At 35.5% G+C, this 27,925-nt stretch overlaps 2 protein-coding genes across 2 annotated transcripts in view; both read left to right on the top strand.

Moving 5' to 3' along the window:
• The first annotated feature begins 1,018 nt into the window (after window positions 1-1,018).
• Window positions 1,019-9,627, top strand: atp5po (ATP synthase peripheral stalk subunit OSCP). Its single transcript, XM_066686840.1, has 7 exons — window positions 1,019-1,124; window positions 2,812-2,862; window positions 7,442-7,552; window positions 7,706-7,835; window positions 8,056-8,168; window positions 8,277-8,363; window positions 9,396-9,627. The coding sequence occupies exons 1-7, from the start codon at window positions 1,098-1,100 to the stop codon at window positions 9,504-9,506; spliced, it is 630 nt and encodes a 209-aa protein (XP_066542937.1). The 5' UTR covers window positions 1,019-1,097; the 3' UTR covers window positions 9,507-9,627.
• Window positions 9,628-15,618: 5,991 nt separating this feature from the next.
• The window catches only part of dop1b (DOP1 leucine zipper like protein B), a 52,157-nt gene continuing 39,850 nt past the window's right edge, over window positions 15,619-27,925 (top strand). The window contains exons 1-2 of the mRNA XM_066685961.1: window positions 15,619-15,789; window positions 26,731-26,906. Coding sequence (XP_066542058.1) covers window positions 26,766-26,906 — 141 coding nt within the window. The 5' untranslated portion in view covers window positions 15,619-15,789; window positions 26,731-26,765. The remainder of the gene's footprint in view (window positions 15,790-26,730; window positions 26,907-27,925) is intronic.

The raw sequence follows: 27,925 nt of genomic DNA, 5'->3' as shown, positions 1-27,925 counted from the left end.
AATAGCCTTTCAAACCATTCAAACTAAAAATATTTTCCCCCCAAAACAATTAAGACATCAGACATGACCTTCCTGGTTAATTACCAACAGTCCAATTATGACTATAATGTTCCACTAAAATTGTCTGTATTATTTGCCTTCACAATAATTGCTGTAAATATGCAACTTAAAATATTCAGGCACCGCTCTTATGGAGGTAATTGGATTTCTATCATAATGAGCATTTGCTGTGTTTAATTCATCTCTCACACCAGCTGTTAAAAAAAAATCAAACTCATCTATGTTTAGTGTTACTGTTACTTTAGGAGGAATTCAACAGTGTCACTTACAAGAAAAAAAATGAAAAAGGATTTTTTCTTTCAGTTACAATTAGGTCTGTAACATCTGCTGTGACTTAAAGATATGCATATTGTCCATCTTCTTTATCTGGTTGAATTAGACATGCACAAATAAAGACTGTACACGTGGCACTAATGACTCATCTGTTATCAGCCATGTGCCTGTTCATGCCCAATACTGTTAAAACATGTTATGTAAATCAAATATTTTTCTTGTTACTGAAAATAAAGCATGTATCAGTCAGTTGCAGAAAATACAATTAGGCAACATTTTTACATCATAAATCGCTTTCCCCTTTTCTAATGTGTAAAGAGCACGACATTAATAATCTGTGTGTAACCAAAAAAAAAACAAATCCTATTTCAGCAAGTAAAGGAATTATATGAATGGCATGTTAATTGTCTAATTTTCTTAGGGGTTTTGATGTAAACTCTTTATGAGTCAGTACTAGTTCCCTACAAATTAAAGGAAAAATCTTATGGCATTCTGTAAAAGAATGAATGTCAGAGTTCTGCCTAAGTCATTTATTGTTTGTATTATTATTTTTAAACTAACAGTGCACTCAGGTTTGGTTTGTACATTTCCGGCCTTCAGTGTCTAATCAGTTCTCTGTTGTGTCACTCAGTAATTTTCCACAGTCTGGAGTCACGGCCACTGACTACATTTCCCACAATGCAACACTCCCCAAACGACTGCGCGTTTTTTACGCGCCTCTCGCACATGCGCGGCTGCTTTGACCTACACAGAGGCAGGAGAAAATGGCAGCAGCAGGTCTGGGGCTGCAGGTACGATATTTAGATGAACTTTATAGGTTTCTTTGTGAAAATAAGTACTGCTTTGTTAAAACGTGAAGTGTTTTCCTTAGGGAGCGATATTCTCCAAAGAATTCAACTTTATACACCAGCGGGCCGCCGTATAACAGTGAATAGCTTTGAAGTAATGTAAGACACGGCCTTTTATAAAAAGGTGATGTTGACTTCGCATATTCCACCTTAGATGAAACAACAAACGCCGGAGAGTAATTGTATGTTAATTGAAGGTTGATGGGGACATGCGAATAAAAAGCTGGCGAGCTACACTTTATTCTAACCCGTCTACGTTAGTCTACCGTGTCAAATGTGTAGCATCACATACGCGGCAAGACTGCTTTAAGAACATATTTTAATTCTTTACTCACGTTATACACGGCTCGTCTTCGTATTCCGTAATGAAATATCTCGGCTGTGTTGTGACAGCTGGTTGGCTTGGGAGGCACTGCGAGTGGAAGGTTACATTGTGTATAAATTAGTAAACGATCTAAGGCGTTGGAGATTGCCATTCATGACAACCCTTAGATAACAAATTTTAAGTCCTTCAGTTAATTTTAGGACGAACTTGTAACTGAGAGTATGACAGCAAACATACAGTGACCGGTAACGTGGGCAGTGAGTCAAATCGACTCTGCACAAAATAAGAGTTGCTTTCACAAAACTCTTAATTCAGTGGCAAATACTATGAAATTTATTCTAAAACTCTAGTTAATTGATTGTAAGTAAACTCTTCTAACTTAGAACATTGGGTTTTACTTTTGCAAAATTATCCTAAGCAATTTCAAGAGGCAGTGATTAGAAGTTGATTAGTACAGTCGAGGCAAATGATGATAGGTACATCAGCCAATTATTGGCTGGTAACTGTGATAGGCAAGTAAAGGTGAAAACACTAATAAGAGTTACTTGGAATCATGGCTAAGGATTACATTAAAGCTGTATAGAGCAATACTAAGGATGAATGCCATTTTACCTCTACACCTTATTTCTGAGTGATATCTTGCCCTTTGGAACTGAGTTTTAGAGTGTAGTGTTAAATATTTCCCTACAAAAGGGGACTATCCTTCAAAGAGCCTGATACATCATGAGAACACAAAAAAGCAGCAACCCTAAGACAAGAAACAGGTGTAGATGATAAGGGAATTTGCTGTACCCTAATTTCCAGTGTGATAAAGTAGGGGGAGGTTCTGTAATGATCTACCTGCCTGTTCAGTTGCTGTCTTGACTGCCCCTTTGCTGTCATGGCTTTCCACTCAAACAAGAACAAGCTCCTCTCTCTTTGCATATCTCCAATACGAAAGCCAGCTGATTGGCTATACAGGTAGAAAAATGAATGTCAAGTAGTGTCATAAAATTTCAGTAGTCTTAATCTTTTAAGTTGCTCCTCACTAGTGACCACAGACTCAGAAAAATTAAGTAGTGATTTAAAATATTCAGTCTCTTGATGTCCATTAAGCAGGACTCTAACTCTGCCTAACCTGAGGCAGGGCAAAGTAGTTGTGGAATGTCTACATGAACACAACAATAACAGCAATTTTCACAGTAAATTTTCACCAAAAGTTAAAATTGGCATGAACTGTCTATGCAACCACCTAATCAATATCTCTCTCTCTCTCTCTCTCTCTCTCTCTCTCTCTCTCTCTCTCTCATATACATATATATGTAGGTGCGTCAGTTCAGCACGTCGGTGGTCCGACCAGCAGCAAAGCTGATTAAGGTAACAGAAAAGAGTGGTGTATCAATTTTACTTTAAATAAATCAACATCCAATTTAATATTTGCAGTTTATTGGGCCTGTAGAAAAGTTGTCTTTTTATGGCTTTATATATATATATATATATATATATATATATATATATATATATATATATATATATATATATATATATATATAGTAGTTTACTCATTGATCCAGGGATTTTGCAAATTAAGTTATATATAAAAAATAAAAAAAGAATAACTGCTTGATTTGTTGTTTTAATTTAGAGGTTTAAGATTAATTTAGTTGTAGAATTCTCATTCTTGATTTCTACCTTCTCAATTAAGTGTTTAGAGCTTTTTAGGAAAGTTTGTCTGTCTGACTGTCACTGTCAGTCATTATTATTCAGCTTTCAGTTTTCTAAGGTTTCTTTAATTTCCTAGATGTCATGTATTTGTTTATGACTTCAAGATAAATTTCCCTGCACTGCTCCTGGATCAACTTTTGTATTGTGAAGTTCTGTTTCTTAAAATGATGCAAGTAGGCCTGGGTGATGCAGACAAAAAATGTTATCACGGTTCTATATTCTTCAATATTTCTTTATATTTTTTGCATTATATACCATATTTCTTTTACCATACATGTAATTTGTGTTAGGAATACATTCTTAGATTTTAAACATCTCCACAGTTCAGTGGAAGGCTATACTTTGGAGACAAAAATGTTACACTAACTGTATCTAAATATAACAAAGACTTTTTCTTCCTCACAAGATATAACTAAACAGATATGTTAATGTGTTCTGTTGGGAGACTAAAATACGTATGCTTCTCTTTTATTGTTAATTTGAGTAGCTCTTTGGCTACTCAAACTAAATCCACAATCACTTCCTGATGCTCAGCTGTGTCTGTTATAAACACCTTAATGAGATTATGTAGTTCGTTGAGCATAGATTAGTTTGGAGGCTAAAACTTCAGACAGATCATGGCAATGCTGACAAACACATGAGTTATCCACATTTTATTCGCTGTGAATCAGCGTGCAGCACTATATTCTCGCTTGTTCAGAAGAGTGGAAGTTCTAATACAATTCACTAATTTCTGTGTGCTGACCTGTCCTTTTTGCTTTGTTCACTGTCTGTTTAAGCCTTTACTGTCCAAACACACCTTAAATATTTAAACTAGACAAGGCTGGTGTTACTTATCAATTTTCCCTTTCACCATCAATGTCATTTAGGAAGCAGAACTTTGCTGCTTATTCACAGTTTTCGTAGTCAAACATATTGTTCCACCTTACTTTACGTTTATGTTTACGAGTCTCAGTGACGTTGTTCGCCAAATCTCTCTTCCAACTTAAGAGCCGAAGCTAGCCCAATAGATTTTAAAACTTTTTGAAGCAACTGCTATTCCACAACTGTCTAAATCACACATACAAATTGTATCTAATATTACAAAATATTACCTGCTTAAGTGAAATAAAAAGCTACTGTCTGAACCACCTTAACATTTTAGACAAGACAAAGCTGGTTTTATATTCCCTTCAATCATAAATGTCATTTTAGGAGGCAGATCCTTGCTGCTTATTTATAATTTTCATCAAGCATTTAGTTTCAATTTAAAGGGGTCAGTTTAAGAGTCTTATTTGCGTTATTCTCCAGCTTCTTACTAAATGCTCATTTCCACCTTAAACAGCTATGCGAAGCTAAGGCTAGCGCTAGGTTTTATAAATAGAACTTGTTTTGAACTTCTTCGTTTCGATTTTATTCATTTAAAACATATGACCAAGTGTACATCATGTCACTAAAACATCTACATACTAGTGAAATGTTTATATTTGCTGTGTACCACCAAGCTAGATTTCTCTGTTCCACCTTAAATAGGTGAATATGGTAGGCTTTTAAAACACAAATCTTACTCTTTAATTTGTTTAAAACACATTAAAACCATGGAGAAACACACATGAATCTGCTTTAAGACCAACAAAACAATGGTATTTACACCTTTGAATCATGTTATTCACTTTTGTATAAAAGGCACAAAACGGTTCTGAAACCTTTCAAAGGTTGCTATGCCTCACTTGATATGAAACACACAACCTATGGTGTTCACTCCTTTTAATCTATACATAGGCATCTGTGCTTCAATAATTTTTAAGAAATTATTTGCTTTTACCTGTTCAGGAGAAAATTAGCCAGCTCTGGCTCTGTTCTGTAGTGTTTCTGCTTGTAAACTGCCTCCATTTTTCAAACACAAGGCCAATATTTCCTCTAATTTTACTCCATCTCTGGTCATGGAGATTTTTAGAAGGGCAATGGGGCTATTTGTGGCCGGTAAAATATAACTCTGTTCACTTGGTCATTTCATGGCTGCAAGACACTGTTTGTAGACCTGTATTTTCTCAAAGAGAATATACAATTTTAGCAATGCTTTTAGAGTCAGCAGTGTTTTGGCTTTGACTGTTTCCTTAGTCTATGATCACACACCCTGAACATTTTATGACCAGGTACTGTAAATATCTTAGATTGCTCCTTTAAGGCCTTCCTTGAATTGTGCACTTTGATGACATTGTATAAGTATGAGCAAAGGATGCAAGCGTTCAAGTGATTAAGAGGTCAGAGTGAAGAAAATGCATTTGGGACACCCTTCGCCTTGTACAGCTTAAACACCATAGTTGACCATAGTGTTTAGCCAAGCTGGACACTACAGTGTTATAATGGATGCTCAGACAGAAATGTGTTGAGAGGTTTTAAGACACTTTATGTGTGGAGAAATTTCTGTGACCCACAAGCTTTTCATACTCTGTTATTTTACACAGCTGAAAGTCAGCTCGTCTCTCTAAACCCACACCAACTCACTGGACACATCTGGCAGTTACTGCCATTCTGATGAATTCATCACAGCTTTTCATTTTAAATTTACAGAAAAAACAAGGGAGATCGCTATATTATTAAAGCCACCACACCCATTTTAAACAAGTCTGTAGACCATTGCATACAGCTTTTATCAATTAGATGTTTATAGCTATAGAAATTTAAATTTGACTACATAAATGCCCTGTTACTTTAAAAAAACAACTATATATTACTTCTGGTTAATAACAGGTTAATATTGAATAATTAATCACACATTTTGCTGAAATTAATCACAATTTACTGCATTGTCCCTTCTTAATTGTAAAATAAATGAATCCATGAAAGATTAACATGATTTAATTATATTAAGTATATTTGTAATGTATGATGTTCAAAAAATGAATTACAACAATACATTTAAAATGCTAGTACTTCATTTTATTATTTTTATATTTACAATAACATGATTTCCACAATCATACATTGTCCAGAACATCTGGATCTTTTATATATCTTTAAATATTTATAGCAGTTTAAACAGGGCTTTTCCTTTAATTTAAAAAATGACATTGTACAGGAATGACACTAAAATGACTCGATTACAAAGAAAATATTCAAATCCTGAAAGGATCGGTCTATTATTTTTAAACTTTTTTAATATTATCAAATTAAAAAACCTAATATTTTATGCACCGGATTAATATATACTTTATAAAGATAATGGGGTATTAATGGAAACCAGCCATTTATGTAGAAATCCTTACATTTGTTTTTAATGGAGGTCCAGTTTCTTCATTTAAAATACTGAGCAAACCACACACACACTGGGGTTGTGGCTTTAAGAATCCAGATATTGTACCTGTTTTCATGTAAAGTTAAAAGTTAATCAGAGATGCTATGCACATGTACTGGTCAAATGACAGCAATGGTCAGACATGTTTAGTTAAACACTGCAATCCATCATTCTGTGGAAGTTTGTTTTCTGAGAATTCCAAATGGTTGAAATCTGGCCTAGATCTGAATTTTTAAGATTTGAATTTATTGGTGTAAATTGTTTTGTACACATGTGACAGTGTAAACATGTGATGTGACATGCAGTGGTTACAATGAACTAGTAGCAAGTTTAGAGTATATGCAACAGAATCTGGTATTTAAGAATAATGAGCAGATCATTATTAAATAATGTAACTGTAAAATAATGCTTAACATAGTGATTCGGTATTTGGCAGGTAGAGTTGTAATTAAGGATCCATTCAGGACAGGGTAACAGATATCCAACCACTAATCACATGTCTCTTGTTTAATTTAAATTAAAACCTCTAGTCTTGCCAGCCTTTTGTAGATAAAATTGAGTACCCATGGAGGTATTGAACAAAGCAGGATTACTTACTTAATCAGATAAGTAAGTTTTGTTTTATGGAGTGTTGCCTCAAGCAAATATATAGTTTAATAAAATATATGGTCAAATTTTTAACAATGTCATTAATTTACCAGGGTGCCATTAAATGTGGTTTGAACCCTTTTTAGTTTGTTGCTGTTCATTTATATTCAGCTCTTGCATGTCCAATATCTTTTAACTGTTTTGTGTTATGGTGGTGAATGCATAAAGTCACATTAATTATTGATTCATTTTTGTTTTTTCCTTACAAAATATTTGAAATATTGTAGGCACCTGAGGAAAAAGGACAAAGATTACCTGTATAATTTACTTACTATTGTGTCTTAATTTTTAAATGTGTTACCCCAGCCCCCCATCCAGGTGTATGGAGTAGAGGGCCGTTATGCCACTGCTCTGTTTTCTGCTGCCAGCAAGCAGAAGAATCTGGACAAGGTGGAGCAGGAGCTTGGCCGCGTTGCTGTGAGTTGATTTGCTAAACATTTCTACGTGCTACACACTTTCTACAACCAATTCTGTCTTTACAATTTGTCTGCTTTTGAAGCCTCTTACCTTCATAATTTTTCATATTTGTACTCCTATTGCATAATTAAGCTGCTTAATTTCTGTTTCCAGAGTCTTATTAAGGACCCCAAATTGTCAACCATTGTGATGAATCCTCATGTCAAGCGAAGCATCAAACAGAGAACTTTCAATGATGCTTTGAGCAAAGCCAAGCTTTCCCCCATCACGGTCAACCTCATCAGTAAGTAATATAATTGAATAAGAACTATGTCAAATATAAATATTAGTGCCGTGTTGTTTGACCAGCCTGCTTCTATAACATTAAAAAGTGACAACAAACAGTTACTGAAGTTGAAGTGTTTGCATTTACCTGCATAAAATGTCATGTTTCCATTGTAAATATTGCTGTGTTATTTTTAGCTGTTTAATGACTTGGATTTGTTCTCATTTTCCCATTACAGACATCTTGGCTGAAAATGGCCGGCTCACTTTGACCCCTGATGTCATTTCTGCTTTTGGCAAAATGATGAGTGCCCACAGGGGAGAGGTCACTTGTACAGTCACCACTGCTCAGGTAAAACTTGTTTTGCAAAATTTGCTGTTACCCATCAGACATTTATTTGTTAGTATAATGCACAGATATGAAGAGTTTTTTCTGTGTCTTCTGTTATTCTTAATGCAGGTCCTAGATGAGGCAAATCTTGCTGAGCTGAAGGTGGCACTCAATGGGTTTTTGGCCAAGGGAGAAACCATCAAGCTAGAGACCAAGGTGGGTATTTGTATCAGATTTTTAGAAAGGTGCATTATCAAGCCAATGTGAATAATGAAAATGAGTGAAGCACCCTCAAACCGGTATCAGGTTCAACAAAATGAGGTTTAATTTGAAATATGTTTAAATATGATCAGTATAAATTAGGCTTTTAAAATGTGGTCTGTTGAGTAGGACTGGGTTATTAAGAGGCAAGCAGGTATGAAGGGCTGGTATTCTAAATAGGAATTTCTTCAAAAAGTTGTATTCCTTCTGTTTTATTCGTTTTCAACAGCTAAAAGGTAAACACCAGCTGTAGCAACTCTGCACTGCAAAGCATACACCGATCAATTTAACATTATGACCGCCTCCTTCATTCTACACTCACTGTCCATTCAATCAGCTCCACTGAGCATACAGGAGGATTATGTAGTGCTACAATTACACACTGTAGTAAGTCTGTTACTCAGGATACTTTGTTACCTCCTTTTTCACACTGTTCTTTAATGGTCAGGACCCTGTAGAATGCAGGTATGATTTGGATGGTGAATCATTCTCAGTGCAGCAGTGTAATTTATGGGTTGGTGGTGTTAGTGTGTGTTGCGCTGGTACAAATGGATCAGATACAGGAATGCTGCTGGAGTTTTTAAACACTGTGTCCACTCTGTTAGACACCCCTACCTCATTGGTCCACCTTCTAGATGTAAAATCAGAGACAGTAGCTTATCTGTACAGTTTGTGTTGTTTGTCCTCAAGTTTTTTTGACAGGAAGCTGTTGTCTGGATGTTTTGGTTGGTGGACTATTTTCAATCCAGCAGTGACACTGAGGGGTTAAAATCTGCAGCAGCACTGCTTTGTCTGAGCCACATATTTATGGTTGATTGGCATGTAATATTTGATATATTAGTTTGGGATTTTGGGATTTGTCCTTCTTGAGGCATATATTTGTTTTGAAGTTTTTGTCTTAATGAAAAACTGGCCCCTAAATATTTTAATTTTTGCATTTGTCAGCAACAGTATATGGTGATTTTAAAGCTTGTTCTTTGTTTCCAGACGGATCCTTCCATCCTTGGAGGTATGATCGTCAGTATTGGTGATAAGTATGTGGACATGTCCACCAAGACAAAAGTCCAGAAACTCACCAAGCTGATGAGGGAGACCTAAGTCCTGTGGACTGGCCAGATTGAATAACACATTTTTTAAAGGGGCAGATGAAAATACTACTGCCCTATTTCTGATTGTAGTATTCTGTCCTCTTGTGATGATGATAATAAATATCCTGTAACATGTTACCAGTTTGTCTTTATTTTGTAATGTCAGGAGGCTTTGAGCCAAATAAAATTGAATGGATGAGGAAACCTACCATTATTTTAAAACTAATTTTAAAGGCCAGTCAAGACCCTGAAATGAACCCAGTGAAAAAAGTTAAGTTGAGATTTAAAGGACAATGCAAAAGGTATCACGTTCATTGAACCTGGATATATATTTAAGTTTTATGTATATTTACTGTTTATAGCATGGCTACTTCAAAAGCAATGAAATCTAGTTTTGAAGTACAGGTGCTAGTCATACAATTAGAATGTCATGAAAAAGTCGATTTATTTCAGTAATTCCATTCAAAAAGTGAAACTTGTATATTATACTCATTCATTACACAGACTGATATATTTGTGTATATAAGTGTTTATTTATAACGGACAACTAATGAAAACCCCAAATTAAGTATCTAAAATAAGCATGTAAACGTGCATTACCTCAAAATTGGTATAGGAATCAGTTAAAAAAAAATTATTAAGAATGAACATTTCCTCTAGGTTACTATATATATCTGAAAACAGTTTATTATGGAAGGGGCTAAACTTTGTAGAGCAGATGATCCCCAGGAGCAGGAATAAGTGATTGCAATCCGTATAATAATACAACTGAAAAACCACTAGTGTTCATTTATAATGAATGTTTCCTCCCTCTGCTGGTAACTTATAACTATCACATGTTGCTGTATGAAAATCATTAAAACTCCCATTAGTGACTGATTACAACAAACCTAAAATTCTAAATGTAAATTATATCACTCTACTTATGAATTTTAGATACTGTTTTTTTTTTTTGCCTAAATTATACGTCCTGTACATTGTAACAGAAGTTAAAGTCTAACACGTTACACATAACACTAAAAGGATTGCAATGGGACAGCTATGCTTTGGGCATGCACTTAATTCATTACATGTGGCTGAATGTACATTTGACTGGAAGCTTGTGTATGCTGATTTTTATTTTTTTTAATTGTCCCAATTATCTACACATGCGTCAGTCGCTAACATTTCCACACATTTAATTAGGACTTCCTCAACCACACACAACTCCACCTGCATGGGAGGGGAAAGACAGTCACATACATTCTAAAAGACATGTAAAACCAATCATTGCCTCTTTTGAACCAAGTCATTGGATAGGTCAATGTGTGTTTGGGGACAGAGGTCCATTCAGTTATGACTCCTGGCCTTGAGTAATGCTTGGCTGCTTTTATACTAATATATATATATATCATGAAAAAGTTGATTTATTTCAGTAGTTCCATTCAAAAAGTGAAACTTGTATTTTATACTTATTCATTACACACAGACTGATGTATTTCAAATGTTTATTTCTGTTAATTTGATGATTCTAACTGGCAGCTAATGAAAACCCTAAATTCAGTATCTCAGAAAATTTGAATATTACTTAAGACCTATACAAAAAAAAGGATTTTTAGAAATGCTGGCCAACTGAAAAGTATGAGCATGTACAGCACTCAATACTGGGGCTCCTTTTGCCTGAATTACTGCAGCAATGCGGCGTGGCGTCGAGTCGATCAGTCTGTGGCACTGCTCAGGTGTTATATGAGAGCCCAGGTTGCTCTGATAGTGGCCTTCAGCTCTTCTGAATTGTTTGGTCTGGTGTATTGCATCTTCCTCTTCACAATACCCCATAGATGTTCTATGGGGTTAAAGTGAGGCAAGTTTGCTGGCCAATTAACAACAGGGAGACCATGGTCTTTAAACCAGGTACAGGTGCCAAGTCCTGTCAGAAAATGAAATCTGCATCTCCATAAAGTTGGTCAGCAGCAGGAAGCATGAAGTACTCTATAACTTCCTGGTAGACAGCTGCGTCGACCAACACCACCAGATGACATGGCACCTCAAACCATCACTGACTGTGGAAACTTTACACTGGACCTCTGTGCCTCTCCTCTCTTCCTCCAGACTCTGGGACCTTGATATCCAAAGGAAATACAAAATTTACTTTAATCAGAGAGCATAACTTTGGACCACTCAGCAGCAGTCCAGTCCTTTATGGAAGTGAGACACTTCTGACGCTGTCTCTTGTTCAAGAGTGGCACGACACAAGGAATGCGACTCTGAAACCCATGTCTTGCATCCGTCTGTGTGGTGGTGGTTCCTGAAGCACTGACTCCAGCTGCAGTCCAGTCTTTGTGAATCTCCCTCACATTTTTGAGTGGGTTTTGTTTCACAATCCTCTCCAGGGTGTGGTTATCCCTATTGCTTGTACACTTTTTTCTACCACATCTTGTCCTTCCCTTCGCCTCTCTATTAATGTGCTTGGACACAGAGCTCTGCTCTTGTGTCAGCTCTTTGTGTCTTGCCCTGCTTGTGTAAGGTGTCAATGGCTGTTTTTTGGACAACTGTGACATCAGCAGTCTTCCCCATGATTGTGTAGCCTACAGAACTAGACTGAGAGACCATTTAAAGGCCTTTGCAGGTGTTTTGAGTTAATTAGCTGATTACAGTGTGGCACCAGGTGTCTTCAATATTGAACCTTTTTACAATAGTCTGGTTTTCTGAGATACTGAATTTGTGGATTTCATTAGTTGTCATTTATAGTCATCATATTAAAAGTAATAAACATTTTTTTCACAAGCACTTTTTAAATGGAATTACTGAAATAAATTGACTTTTTCATGATATTCTAATTTTATGACCAGCACACACATTGACCAATAAAACAAAGTGAAAGTGATTGGGAACAACAGCAAATCAGGTAGGCCAGGTAAAATTACAGAGTGGGATCAGTGAATGTTGAGCCCCATAGTGCACACAGGCTGCCAAATTTTTGCAGAGGCAATTGCTACAGACTTCCAAAATTAATGTGGCCTTCAGATTTGGTCAAGAACAGTGTGTAGAGAGCTTCATGGAATGGGTTTCCATGGCCAGTTGCATACAAGCCTTACATCACTACATGCAACGCATGTGTGCAACGTCTGATGCTGTGGTGTAAAGCACACTCAACGCCACTGGACTCAAGAGCAATACAGATGTGTTTTCTGAAATGACAAATCACGCTTATCCATATGGCAGTGTGATGGAGGAGCTTGGGTTTGGGGTTGCCAGGAGAAAAAGTGTAAAGTTTGGTGGAGGTGGGGATTATGGTGTAGGGTTGTATTTTTAGTTGGGCTCTGCCCCTTTGTTCCAGTAAAAGGAACACTGAATGCTTCAGCATATAACAGATTTTGGACAATTTCATGCTCCCCACTTATTTTGGAACAGTTTGGGGATGGCCTCTTCCTGTTCCAATATGACTGCATACCAGTGAACAAATCAAGGTCCATAAAGAAATGGACGAGTGAGCTTGGTGTGGAAGAACTTAACAGAGTCCTAACCTGAACCCGATAAAATTGGGATGAATTAGAGTAGAGACTGTGAGCCAGGACTTCACATCAGTGTCTGATTTCACAAATGCATTTCTGGAAAAATTACCAAAAATGACATAAATACAAATTTGTGAAAAGCGTTCCCAGAAGAGTTAAATCTGTTAAAGCTGCAAATGGTGGGCTGACATTATAGTAAACACTATGTATGTCACTCAAGTTCATACACGTGTGAAGACAGAGCAACACATACAAGGTGGGCCATTTATATGGATGCACCTTAATAAAATGGGAATTGTTGGTGATAGCAACTTCCTGTTTGTATAGTATACGGGAGGGGGAAAACTTTTCAAGATGGGTGGTGACCATGGCGGCCATTTTGAAGTCTGCCATTTTAGATCCAACTTTTGTTTTCTCAATGGGAAGAGGGTCATGTGACACATCAAACTTATTGGAAATTTCACAAGAACAACAATAGTGACAAAAGTGCTTGGATTTAATGTAACTTTATTATTTCATGAGTTATTTACACTTATTTTGTGACCACTTATAAAATGGCCTACATGGCAGCAACTAAAACTACGGATACTGGAAGCCTGTGCTAGCATTTCTCCTGTGGTGTTACTATGTGTGAAGAGTCGGAGGAGAGGGTTGCATTGACAATCTAACACAATGGGCAGCACTTTGAACACATTTTATAAGTGGTCACAAACTTGTAAATAACTCATGAAAAAATAAAGTTACATTAAATCCAAGCACTTTTGTCACCATTGTTGTTCTTGTAAAATGCTTTGTGACACATGCAGAATGAGGCCAGGCTTTATCTGCACATATCTTTATAATCCCAACATACACCTCCACATCAGTGGTATCTTCTCACATGGGCAAGTCACTAGTGTCTTTAGCACTGATGCACTACTGTACAATGACAGATGTTGGCCTTTGGAAGGAACTATGTCTTTTAAAACTTATAAGACTTATTTGGCCCCTGTCCAACTTCATACAGATTTTATTTAATTGTTTTTATTGCATTTTACTAAATTTAAAAGTAGGTTTGTAGGAGGGAATGTGATTAAGCATATTTTATTATTTTAATTTATTTATATCACAATATTCATTTTCAGTCTGTAACCAATTATTTAATTTAGGGCCGCAGAGGGTCTGGAGCCTATTTTGAATTACTGGGTGCAAGGCAGGAACACACCCTGGAGGAGGCACCAGTCCTTCACAGGGTGACACACTCACACCTATTGACACTACTGGGTTGTCCATTCCACCAATCAATGTGTGTTTTTAGTTTATGGGAGGAAACCCATAAGCTAATTCCTTAATTATGTGCCCACATTGTGTATTCTTGTATAAAAGAGGGTCTGGTGCTCTGACTGACTCATTAATGCCATGTTTTATGACTTAGGAATCCCACAAAGAACTGACTGGGTGGTCTTATTTCACATTTTGTGGGTTTGCTAAGAATTCCAGAACCCCAAAGTAATGAGCACCATCACTGAAAAAGTATTTATAATCTGTCCCCTTAAAATAAAATGAGTCCTTGCAACTAAGAATCAGCTCACTTAGAGTCTTAGCATTAAGTATTAAAGTTGATGATATAAAGTGTGAGGATATATTTATATTGAAAAATAAAGCTTAATAAACAAACCAACAATACTTTAATGACTGTTTATTTTTGACATATGGACATCAAACATAGTCATTTCAGGCTTGCTGTTTTCATTAAAAATAATACAAAATAAAAGTATACAAAGATAATAATCTTTGTTCAATGGGCCTAAATACTGATGGAATTGAGTATTTTGAAATATTAGAGTGCCTTCTACAGTTCTACTATTATTATTATTGTTATTACATATATATATATATATATATATATATATATATATATATATATATATATATATATATTAACCACTAAACTAGGTATTGGACGATAACCTCAAATATGGACTGCCATGAGGAGAGATTTGGAAAACCAACTCATTAACAGAATATCACACTTACTGGAATAATCTTATCTGCTTTTATCTGAATGTTGAGCATTATTTGTTGTTTGTTTGTTTTTAGACACGTTTTGCTCAGATATGAGCTCAGATAAGTAGTTTTTTAAATCTCATAAACTCTGGTGCCTAAAACTTTAACACAGTATTGTATATCAACATATATTAACTTTGAATAAGTTTGGTCTTTTATGGCATACCTAGGGCAGTTTCTCAAATTAGTTTCTCAATCAGTTTGTGTAGTTTCTTTATAATTCAGTGTTGCTTGTTTTAAGGAGCTGAAGTAATGTGACAGGCTGGTGTGAGGTGCGTGCGTAAACACAAAGACAACATCCTGAAACCGAACCAAGCCTAAGAGCGGGGCTCACATCACCAAACACCAAACAATGTGTAGGTTAATTTTTTTCATTCTGTCAGCTGGGACTGAACGTTGGTCTCTGTTGTTTTTACGTGCCGTTACAGATATTTCATTGCAGCGGAAATGTGTGGAAATTGATTTAAACACTCGAAAGTAAAAATCATCTAGGCCATGTCCCCCTATTTCTTTCGAGTTGGTTTATTCCTCCGCCGCCCATCAGGAAGTCCTCGGCAGTGTGTGTTGGTTAAGATCAGCTGAGTGCATACTCGCTCTCAGAGAGAGCTGCACACGCTGTTTATTTCACTCTTATTGAAGCCTAAATCTCCTTTTATTTTTTGCGTTTATTTGTTCACCTTGTTTCGATGCTTTACCGTATTATTCTGAGGTCTGGCCCTCTATAGTTCCATTCCCCGTCCTGATATTCTGCGCTGGGTGAGTCATTGTATTTTAAATTTTAGAATAGATTACACAAATATAGCAGGGAAAATGTATATGCTATATACGTAATTAATATCTGGTACCAGATTATAGTTGGAGCAAAATTTAAGATGGACAGATTATATCCATATGTGTACAGAACTAATGAAATGAAAAATATGAGAACGAATATTCGCTACAGTGCAATACAGACACCCTCCATATTACATCTTATGTCCATCAAGAGATGTTTCTGAGGAGAATAACTGTAAAAAAAAAAAAAAAAAAAAACTGTAGTTCAAACATTAAAGCTACAGAAATCGCGGCTCCCAACAACCGTTCAACAACTGATTAACCACCATGACAGTCAAAATCTGATATACTAAGAATCTAGAATCCCCTGCTTATGATATCAATTTCACTGTGCTTCTGAAAGAATGCATACGTGTCGAAAAGCCTTTACTTCCAACACTGAACTGACCACGCATAAGACATCAACATCTTGGAATATCTTTAATATTTCATTGATAGTACACTGCAGAATATACCAATAACCATATTCAAATACTGGATGTACAGAAAATATGTTCTGAAAAAAATGGAAGACGTAATAGAGAGAAAAGAGGAAACAAACACTGAATGTTTTGAAATGTTGTTTTCTGTTGTCTACTTTATATTTATTTTTAAATATTTGCTTTCTTCTTTTTATCTGATGCTGAAAAAAATATTTATAGCTAGAAATGATCTAAACAAAGGTGATCTCTGTCTTTGCACAGTATTTTACATAAAATTCCAGTGGCCCGTTGTACCTCAGAGTCTCTGACAGAAATAAAATGGCCTAGTACTAGTAGGAGTTTTATTGAACTGGTTTAAACACAAAAGTTTCCCAAACTAATTATTTTGGTTCAGAAGTGGATATTGACAGAACTGAAATTTGCTGATTTTGGTACATGTTTGATAAATTCAGGCAATGATTAATTATGTAAAAAAAATAGATGCCTGTTGTAAAGCAGTGTGGACATTCATGCTTACCTCATGTTGTGTAGAAAGGATAACTGGTCCGAAGTTCACTTTAGTGATGAGAGCAAGTTTTACTTTAGTCATATTAGATGGGGAAAAATTATGTTCAGCATCAAGCAGAGGAAAGACTGAACCCAAAGTGTTTTAAGAAGACTTGTTTCGTCAGCTGGGGTTGGGCCTTTTATACAGTTGGCAATATGGCAAGGTGTATGGTCATGTTCATCAGTAACATTTTCTTTCAGCAATGCACTTCCTTCCCTGCGAACAGCTTCCAATCAGTCAGCAATATTTATGCAAGGCAATGCCCCCTTGTCACACCTCAAAATGTTTAAAACATTTTCTTGAAGCTGTTGAAACTGAATAAATAACATGGCCTGAGTTCTGATCTAAACCTGGTGGAAAATAATTGGAAAATTGCAGATGGCAAAGCCATGGCTCAGAAACCAACTACAAACACATTCATTTCATTGTTGAAATTGATGTCCTGCTAGTGCAGATGCGCTAAAGTCATTCAAAGAATGGGCTCCTAGTACACCTTCCAATTTATGGAAGCTGAAACCATGAAAAAGTTAATTTCTAAGCTTCATTTATGCTGCCATTACTTTACTCTCATTTTGTTCTAAGCTCTTGTCTCAGGTTTCACACTTGTTTATGTTGTGGTATAGAATATTTTTAAATTGTGAAATACACTTTAACTACATCTCTTCTATTTATTTTAGTATACCTTTTAAATTGGGAGGAGCAGTGACTTTGAAATTTAGGAACAGTCAGTGGTTCTCCAATTTTGATCTGTACTGTATGTTTGAAATATTTTTTAATCAAGGACATGTTCTTGAATGATGTGGATGTTGGGACATATGTTAAATTAAATTAAAATGTGCAAATAGTGATTCATAAATCATCTTTGACCTGTACTATATTGAAACACAACAGTGATACTACTTTGTTTTAATTCAGGACGTTTTTGAAAAGGAACCATTATTTCTAAAATGATTGTTGCAGTATATTTCAAATATATTTCAGTAAAGCAACAAGAGTAGACCTTTTAGAATGTTGTAATGTTGCCATTCTTACTCCCAACAGCTAACCAGTGTTTTGAGACTGAAATCCTCAAGTAATGAAGCCTTTCAAGCCTTATTCCTAATGCAAACACATTTTAAAGTGTAAAAGTACAAAGTCTTTGTTGTTTGCGTTTCGAAATACGCAGGCCATTCCGACACCCACACCCTTTTTTTCTGCAGCCATGCCTTTCTAATGCATTCGGGATGGAGTTTTGCATTGTCTTGTTGCAATATTTATATTCTTGAAAAAATTTATCTTGAAGACAGCATTTGTCGCTCAAAAAATCTTTATATGCTGTATAGCACTGACAGTGGCATTACAACTGTAATTTACCTTGTCCCAAGAGTTTGACACAAGCTTAAACCATTACAGACCCTGGTCATTAGATTTGTTGCTGCTAACATTTTAATTGCTCCTCTTCTACACTGGTAAATAGTACAATTTCTTAATTTTTCCCCATGTTTTATATATTCAGTTATGGTTTAGATGTATAAATATCCAAATCTATTCCTGTCTTTGTTTGCGAAACTTTGTTTTAAGAATTAGTATTATTTTGTGACTGATTTTTTGGCAAAGTGGTGATCCTAGGCAAACAGGAACTTGGGCAGCCAAGGTACACTTTAGGTAAAGCCCTCCAGTGTTGTACTGGAGTAGAGGAATTTGTTGAATGGGTGGTTAAATGAAATCACATCCTCAAAAATGATCCAAGATCTAGTCTCAAGCTTTACAGGAAGATAATTTTTGATCTTCATCTCCCCCTTGTTATTTTACAAGACATCTGGATGAGTACATGTCCAAAGATATGGTCAAATGTTGTACATTATCACTGTCCAAAGAAAAACGTGTTTTTGTCGATTGTAAGTTAACTACATCATTTGAACACAGCTGTTTTCTGTCCCATTGTGTGAACATTTCATGATGAATGGGCCAATAGAAATGCTCTAGAATTTCTTGGAATAATTTGTTATTTGTTTATAGTTTCATTTATATAGTGCCTTCCAACATACTAGATACCCAAGTATGCTTTAGATTTGTTGCTGCTAACATTTTAATTGCTCCTCTTCTACACTGGTAAATAGTGCAATTTCTTAATTTTTCCCCATGTTTTATATATTCAGTTATGGTTTAGATGTATAAATATCCAAATCTATTCCTGTCTTTGTTTGCAAAACTTTGTTTTAAGAATTAGTATTATTTTGTGACTGATTTTTTGGCAAAGTGGTGATCCTAGGCACATTTTTGTCCCTGAAGGACTAGGCCTTTCCTGTATACAGCTTTTGTTCCAAATCTTGTTTACACTTACTCTTGTGTGGAATATCTTGTGGTCAAACTGCAATTAAGTAGAAGTCAATTTAGAAATCACTTTGCATTTTCAGTATTGTTCAGCTTTTTGGATTTGGGGTTGTTAAACTTACTGTGTGTGGTATGTATTAGTAAGGTCTAGTTTCATAGCTCCATAGTTTCGATATTGTGAAATATCAGCCAACTCCTAGATCTGCACACAAACAAGCATCACACTTGTGCTCTTTCCTGAGACCAATTTGTAAATTAAGAATCAATTTGTATGTGTATGTGCAGTTTTTTATTGACCCTTTTAAAAGGGAACAGTAAGGTAATGTGCAGATCAATAGGCCTTAAAATGGTTTCTCTGTGGATAAGCAAGTTGGCAGCTTTATGAAACCTGCAGTTTTGTTTTAAACTGTTGTATTTTACTAGTATTTGTGAAAAGACTTGTTCTTAGCTAAGTGTCATTTCTAAGGCAATGCCTGTTTTATATTACTTCTTACATTATCATTTAAGCTGTCAAAGTACTAGACATAGTATTCATAGGCCAGAATTGTCTTTTATCCTTGTTTAGTCTGATATGGATTTCAGTTGATTGTTCACTTCAGTTATCAGCATTTGCCAACTTTGTATCACTGACAAATAAAAATGTTCATTTCCAAATAGGTAAGCTAATTAATTAAGATCATATTACCTACCATGTTTCACACCTCCTTCCCATTACCCCACTATCCTTAAAGCTGAGAGCTCAGCTATTCAGTGATAATTTTAAATACTGTGGAAAATGATGGAATTGTACACATTAACTTGGAGCCAAGCTGCATAAAGTATTTACATGGCCTCTTGTGTTTGTCTGTAAAATGTATCATGGGATGATGTGTGAAAATGGGTGGTTGATGTGTAGACACTGTTTGCATCTGCTCTACATAATGCATTTGCATATCATTTTGTGCAGTCATCTGACTAAACCATGCAAAATATTTTACTGTCTTTGTATGACTAGTTTGCTTTAGTCTCATTTTAAAACTGTCTAACTCTCCTCCTCCTCACCTTCATTGATTTGATTTCCATGTCTCACATACTTCAGTTGATGTGTTATGATATTTTGCCCTCTAACTCCATATATCTGTTTGTAATTATTGCTTGGACTAGCTATTAACAAACTATCAGAACTCAAACTCAAACCTGGCACAAGTAGGCAACCAGCACCTTGTGATGGCACAATGGTTAATTATATCAAATAAATTTAGTCAAAGTCAAATACTGAGGAACAAAGTTATTTATAGCCTTATATGTCAATGGCAGAAGGTTATATTTTGTTCTGAATTTGATTTTCAGATGCAGGGCTCATTATATGTGTCTAAAATAGTTGACTTACTAGTTCTTTTTGTTGGTTAGACTCAGTTCCCTTCAATGATTCATAAAATACCATAAAACAGGTCAAATTTAGACTGAGTAAGTATCTATAAATTTACACACATTCATCAAAACACCATCACATATTTTAATGCTGTTAATACATTTTCCTCTTCAGAACCTTTATAATATCCATACTGAAACAAAGCTGAGCTTGGCTTGTTATATGCTTGCCATTCTGCGTAAATACTTACTACAACAACAGTTGTGACAATACAGAAACAGCTTTAGTCTTGTTGTAGCTACCTGACCTTACATAAACTGTTGCTCTGACATTGCTGCTCTAGAGCTTCTTGACTGAAAACAACTTTTAAAAGTGTGTTAATGTCCCACTTGATAAAAAGTTATTTCAAGTTGATGATGTGCCATAGTTGGTTTCATCATCCAAAGCACATTCAGTATCATTAACAAGCAAATCTAACTTGCAATATGCATAACATCAGTACCAGAGAACACCTTCAACAGATGCTGAAGACACTACTTCTAGGGAGCCATTGATGATTTTTTTTTTTTTTGACTACCCAAATGATCAGAAAAATGGAATTTCAATTTTCTCCCTCAAAATAAGTTGTAAGGGCATGGTTTGTATTCTGATGATGCTTCTTTTGTTCAGTAATATTGTCACTGTCATAAAACAGGTAGAATCTTTATTAAGTTTCACTGAAATGAATGTAAAAATTTTTAATTGTAATGGATTGGCATAGGATGTATTACATCTTTTCCTGTTTATAATTGCAATTACTAGAGTCCTCAATAGTCTGAATGGTCTAGAATAATAGTTGATATATTAGTACAAATATGCTTTATATGAGCACAGTGTTTTAACATTTATTTATCATTTTTATATTATTATTAGACATATTAAAATGTTTATTGTTAAATAGAGAAACCAAGGTCAGGTCATTTACAGCCATGCCACCCTAGTGCCCGATGTAGTCCTCTTGGTGGACAATTGTTCGCAATTGTTAGCCTGTGTATGGATTGAATGTTGAATGGAATGGTGTTCTGTACACTTTTGATTGTAAAGCATACTTGGGTATCTAGTATGTTGGAAGGCACTATATAAATGAAACTATAAACAAATAACAAATTATTCCAAGAAATTCTAGAGCATTTCTATTGGCCCATTCATCATGAAATGTTCACACAATGGGACAGAAAACAGCTGTGTTCAAATGATGTAGTTAACTTACAATCGACAAAAACACGTTTTTCTTTGGACAGTGATAATGTACAACATTTGACCATATCTTTGGACATGTACTCATCCAGATGTCTTGTAAAATAACAAGGGGGAGATGAAGATCAAAAATTATCTTCCTGTAAAGCTTGAGACTAGATCTTGGATCATTTTTGAGGATGTGATTTCATTTAACCACCCATTCAACAAATTCCTCTACTCCAGTACAACACTGGAGGGCTTTACCTAAAGTGTACCTTGGCTGCCCAAGTTCCTGTTTGGCTGCCCCAGAGCATCCAACTTCAATTCTGTATTCTGCTTGTGTCATTATGGTTGCTTGTTGTATTAATTTATTTTAATTGTATTAATGTATTAATGTATGTTTCTATTTTCTATTTTATTTTGGTTAAGTGTCTGAATTAATTAAAATTAAGTAAGAAAGAATGGGAACATTCATGATAATTTTAATAGTTTTACAGCCGTAATATAATCACCTGTAACATTACTTCTCCTTTTGTTGGGCCTAGATTTTAAAAATAGGGAAAATAAAACACCACACTGCTGTTTGAGTAACACAATCACTGCTTAAGCTGTGTTTCAACGGTATTGTTTTTTTTAGTTCCCTGTCTTAAATATGACTTAACATAAAACGCTCAATCTTAGTGTGTTGTTTAAAGGTAAGGGTGGGTGGATGGATGTGGCAGACTTGACTACAAATCTCCTAACACCTATCTCTACCAGTCTTACATGTACCTGCCACCAAGTCCACATACTTCAGCTTCTTCTTTTCGAATGCTTCATCTACTGCGTCATCAAACAGAATTGTTAACTCTATGAAGTAAACTATCCGTTTACTTTCAGAGTACAGCACTATATCTGGCCTCAGTTAATGCAATGCACTCTGGGACCTGCAGTTTTTTACCTATGTCCACCAGCAATTTCCAGTCTCGTGCTTCACCCCATCTACCAATATTTATAGCCTGCGCACACTCTCGAACATGTTCACCTTCACACATGAACCTAACCACTTTATTACTACAACCAATTGGAAATTAATTAACCTATAAGTGTTTGCTGTCCAATAAACACACTAATACCCTAAGCACCTTTCGGGTATTAGTGTGCTTGGGTATCTAGAATCTAGAAAGGCACAATATAAGTAAAACTATAAACAAAAAAATAAATAAATAAACCTAACCCTCCCGTTGATCAGGGTAGTATTCGCTCTGGATAAGAGTGTGTTCTAAAAGCTATAAATGGTTGACTAAATATGGACTAGTATACTGCTGTAAGAACTCTTGCTGCTGGTTTGTGTAGAGGCTCTGGGATTTTTCTTTATTTGATAGAGGAGCTAACATTAAAAAGCTTATTATATTTGGCTAAGAGATTTGTTGACTAATAGTTTTGTAATTGGTTAGTTGATCCCACAATATAATTACATAATAACACACAATCACTGTTATTTACACAAAGGCAAATGTTAACATCCAAACTGTAATTTTTTTTGTCAGATTTTCATGTGCACCATTTTCTGTTGTCATTGTCAAAATCAAATAAATAAGGAGGTTTTTGATGTTAAATATTGTGCAGTACATAAACATTTATATATTTTGAATCAGAGTTAATATATTCTCTCCTGTAATTAAAAATCCAAAAATGACTTATGTTTCTGTAGAATTCCTGTAATTTTAATGAAGTGTGAGTGTGAAGTAATTTATTTAACATTAAACCATGCATTTGTTTGCATTTGCTTCTGGTGATTAAATGTGATTTGTAAGGGTAAGGAGCTCTGTAAACTGATGTCATTGCTGTTAGGCAGTGTTTGGCTTGTTCAGAAGCATGTATTTATTTGTGTGGGAGGATAAGGATGGCACGTGTTTATACCAGATCCTCTAAATCTGTAGATGGGCATTTTTGGCTCTCATCAGAGTGTGTGCATGAGAGAATGTGTGTAAGTGAGTGTGAGAGAGAACAGACTTCCTTGTGGCATTTATCATGGTGACTGAGCAGATGTCTGCTATTCTAAGCAAACACTAATCTTTGGTCATGCTGACTGTGTGCATGTGCGCATGTATGGTGGGGATAATGGCTGGTTAATGACATTTCAGTGTAATCTCTGCTGTGTGTGTGTTTTTGTGCATTAGATAAGGTTTTATCTTACTCAGGAATATTCCTCCATTTTAATGTCAAATTCCAAAAAGCCACAAACAGGGAAACTGTAATTTTGCTATGTTTGAGAGTTAATATGCTCTGAGCAGTAGCAGGAAAAGCATCTACACATAGAGGCTCCTACTTCATGCATAACTTCTGAAATAACATGCAAATAGTGTCCAGATACTGGACTGTCATTAGACTGTAATTAATTTCTTGCCTAAATCTCTCTCTCTCTCTGAAACAAAGAGGTGGTTATAACGGTATGACCATAACCAGTAAGACTGTTGTACACTCTCAGAAAAATTATCACTGTGTTGGTACCCTCAATTGTAAATATTCAGTACTTAAAATAGAGAACGGGCCGCACAGTGGCGCAGCAGGTAGTGTCGCAGTCACACAGCTCCAGGGACCTGCTGGTTCCACTCCGGGTGACTGTCTGTGAGGAGTTTGGTGTGTTCTCCCTGTGTCCGTGTGGGTTTCCTCCCAAAAACACATGTTGGTAGGTGTATTGGTGACTCAAAAAGTGTGCATAGGTGTAAGTGTCTGAGTGAATGTGAGTATGTTGCCCTGTGAAGGACTGCTGTCCCCTCCAGGGTGTATTCTCGCCTTGCGCCCAATTATTCCAGATAGGCTCTGGACCCACAGCGACCCTGAACTGGATAAGCGGTTACAGATAATGAATGAATCAATGAATGATATAATATTGAAACTAGAGTTACATTATTTATGTATCTTTTAGAATAATGTAATTCATACAGCACTTTAAACATTTCAACTGTGTATAGTCTTGGTAAATTTTTTTGTAATTTCTTATATTAACAACCACTATACAACCAAATTTACTTTTTCTTCTGTAAACACCTTTGTTGAAATCAGGTTGGGAAAAATGATACTAACAAATAAAATGCCCACCTTCTACCAGCCCCAACTCTCATTAAGCAAAAGGAAAATATTTTATACCAATATCATTTCAGCTGATGTGTGTCTTAATAGCAAAATTAACTGTGTGTGTGTGTGGGCACAATTTATTAAAGTACAGGACATCCTGAAATTGTCAGCATTAGTGAAGCAAAAAACTAATCACTACAGCATGCTGGCAAATTTTGACTTTCTTTACTGAATCCTCTCAGTTTTTTTTCCTGGCAAACAAGATTTCACATCTGTAGAATTTTGCCAGTTAGTAGTGCTGGGTGATATGAGCACAAATCAATATCATGATTAATTGTACATTTTACAATGATTACGTAATGTACGATATATTGTTTTTGTAATTTTGACCATCATAGTTCAGTGACAAGGCTTGTACTGTAAATATGCTTCAGTATTAAATATGGGGTATATTTCTAATGTTGCTGAGAGTGTGTAGCTCTTGTTTTTTGAGCACTGTTTATATTTGGTGTGTGATTGTGCTTTGGTTTCTGAAACAGTTTTTTTTTTCCCCTCAGCATTTACATTTGACTCTTTGTTCATTGTCGTATTTATTATAGTCAAAACACAGCACATCCAAACCACAGGTGCTGTGTTTTCCTTTGGTACTAGGAGTCGTTTGGTCGGCCTCTGCATTTAGGTTGCTTCCGTGTGGCAGACTGGCAGTATTACGTGACTACAGCTTGGTAGCGTGGTTTAAAAGTGACATTAGAGTGGGGACATAACACAATTAAAAAAAAAAAAATAAATAAATAAAATAAAAAATAATTTATATAAGCCATATAGACAAGATTATGTTGATTAGGAGTTCCAAATGTTGATTTTAATATATTTTTAATTAATTGTCCAGCCCAGTTTTTTTTTTTTTTATTATTTGTTTATTTATTTATTTTTTTTAAACCAACAACCAGTTGGGAAGCAAGCTATTCAGTACTAAATTAAACTGCCTCAATTTATCAGCATTGGTAACCACAGACAGGTCTTTGTATTTACCTCAGCTCGATATCTGTTATCAGCTGAAACAAAAATTTTTTTTTTTTTTTTCAGCAATTTTTTTTTTGTGAGGATCCATTCGTTTTTATTGACTCAGTGCTGGTTGTCATAAGAGTAATTGAAAGTATTTAACACATTATGGGTACTTTTAACCATGACACTTTTACCCCAAACATTAACCAATCATGAAATTATATCCAAGAAGCTTGTGCCTAAGAAAAATGTTGTGCTTGTCATTTGGATGTTTTTTGACTTTAGTGAAGGTGATACTGAACATAAAGAAATCAACTGTATATAGGGCATCTAGCTTAAGTTAGATATATAAGTATACAAATGTGTTTTATATCAATATAAATGTAACAGATATACATTTTTTTTTGTGTGCATTGTTCAAGTAGGTCATTGTTTATTATTACAATAACATGATTTAAAACTTATCCTTATGCCTTGTAACAGTAACCATAAAACATGGCTTATAAAAGATTGCTCTGGCATTTGTTTTTCTGCTCTGTACCAAACTGGCAACGTATTTCTGGACCAAGAATATGGTATAATGTATCTTTTGATTTTAAAATTCACCCAAACTTATCCCAAAAATAATGAAAACAGACCACTACTCCTCAGCCCAGGATCAGCCTCACAATCATGTGCAGACGCTCTAGAGGGTCCCATTTCATTTCATGCTTTTCAATGTTAATTATACAAGCTGTACGTTTTTGTGTGGTGAAATGTATTTGTCCAAGAATGGGTAACTCTCAGAATAGCTGAATTCACTCAAGGGATCTCCACAATCAAGTTCACACACAATTTAGTATAGACATGTAGCGTAGTATAGACACATTCAATCTGACTGGGCGTGTGCTGTTTTCCAAAATTGTTTAATGCACAGAAACTGACCACTGTGTTCTGTCTCCCACTAGGACAGACACAGAGCATGCTGGGAAGAAAGTGAAGCATGATGGATCCTGAGGAGGTAGAGCTCCAGAATGACTACCGCTACCGTAGTTATGCAGCTGTCATAGAAAAGGCCCTGCGCAACTTTGAGTCTTCAAGCGAGTGGGCTGACCTTATCTCCTCTCTTGGAAAACTCAATAAGGTATCTCAATACTTTTACATTTAACCATGTTTGTTTGTTGCCATATCTTTTAGGAGTCTTGATTACTGTGGCCATTTTTTTGTGATCTTTTACTTCTGATTTTGCCTTTATATGCCTAAGTAAACCAAGTTTAACATTTTTAAAGATATTAACGTCTCATTTTAACGTCTGTGATTGTGGGTAAGAACTGTTCTCTCTGGTTTGTTTATGTTCAGAAGCTCTGCTTCTGTTAAGGTGGAATGGTAGTTGTGAATGAGACACCAGACAATGCGGGTTTTTCATATTTTTAAATTAGAGATGTCTGAAGTGAGCCCCCTCCAGGGTGTGTTCCTTCCTAGCACTGGGTAGGCTCTGGACCCACTGCGTCCCTGAACTGGATAAGCGGTTACAGATAATGAATGAATTAACGAATGAATGAATGTCTGAAGTGAACATGAGATTTAGGATTGGCTTGTGCTTCTCTGTACTTCTTTTATTTCATGTTTCTCTGTGACTGTTTCTTCCTTGCTCCATTCAGTTACGGCTGCCCCAGTTTGAACAATGAGACCTCTCTTTATTCTGACCGTTATGGAGTGGTTCTAGTTTGCAGTACTCTTGTATGAGGAAGTTTGCTCAGTTTACAGCTTCTACAGTTAAACAGTTTTTTTTTGTTTGTTTGTTTTTTTCCACATTTTCACTTCTCCTGTTAAGTTGCTATTTTGGGAAATGCATGCTTTTAATTGGATAGTGAAAATATGCATAATCCCAACCTTAGAAATTTAACTGTAGTATTCCACCTTTTAGTTTTAAATCTCTCTCTCTATTTAATCTCTCTTTTCCACATGTCATGCTTTCTCACACATTCACATTGATCCTTTCTCTTTGTTTAGTATTCATTTATATAAAGCTAGTCCTTAATCCTTAATTCTTTTGTCTTATTCCTTGTCTTTCTGCATTTGTGACCTTTTCTGTTAATTTTTTTCTATTTTCTACATCTACATGTTTTTTTTTCTCTCCATCTTTCTCTCTGTCTCTCTCTG

This window comes from Hoplias malabaricus, chromosome 12, assembly GCF_029633855.1.
Source record: "Hoplias malabaricus isolate fHopMal1 chromosome 12, fHopMal1.hap1, whole genome shotgun sequence".
NCBI lineage: Eukaryota > Metazoa > Chordata > Actinopteri > Characiformes > Erythrinidae > Hoplias > Hoplias malabaricus.
The sequence above is the reverse complement of the archived record's forward strand: the minus strand, read 5'-3'. Positions and strand labels throughout refer to the sequence as shown.

Coding starts and splice junctions, on each gene's coding strand:
- atp5po (XM_066686840.1), top strand. CDS start 1,098: ATGGCAGCAGCAGGTCTGGGGCTGCAG. Junction 2,863..7,441: donor CAGCAGCAAAGCTGATTAAG/GTAACAGAAAAG, acceptor GTGTTACCCCAG/CCCCCCATCCAGGTGTATGG. Junction 8,364..9,395: donor CCATCAAGCTAGAGACCAAG/GTGGGTATTTGT, acceptor CTTTGTTTCCAG/ACGGATCCTTCCATCCTTGG.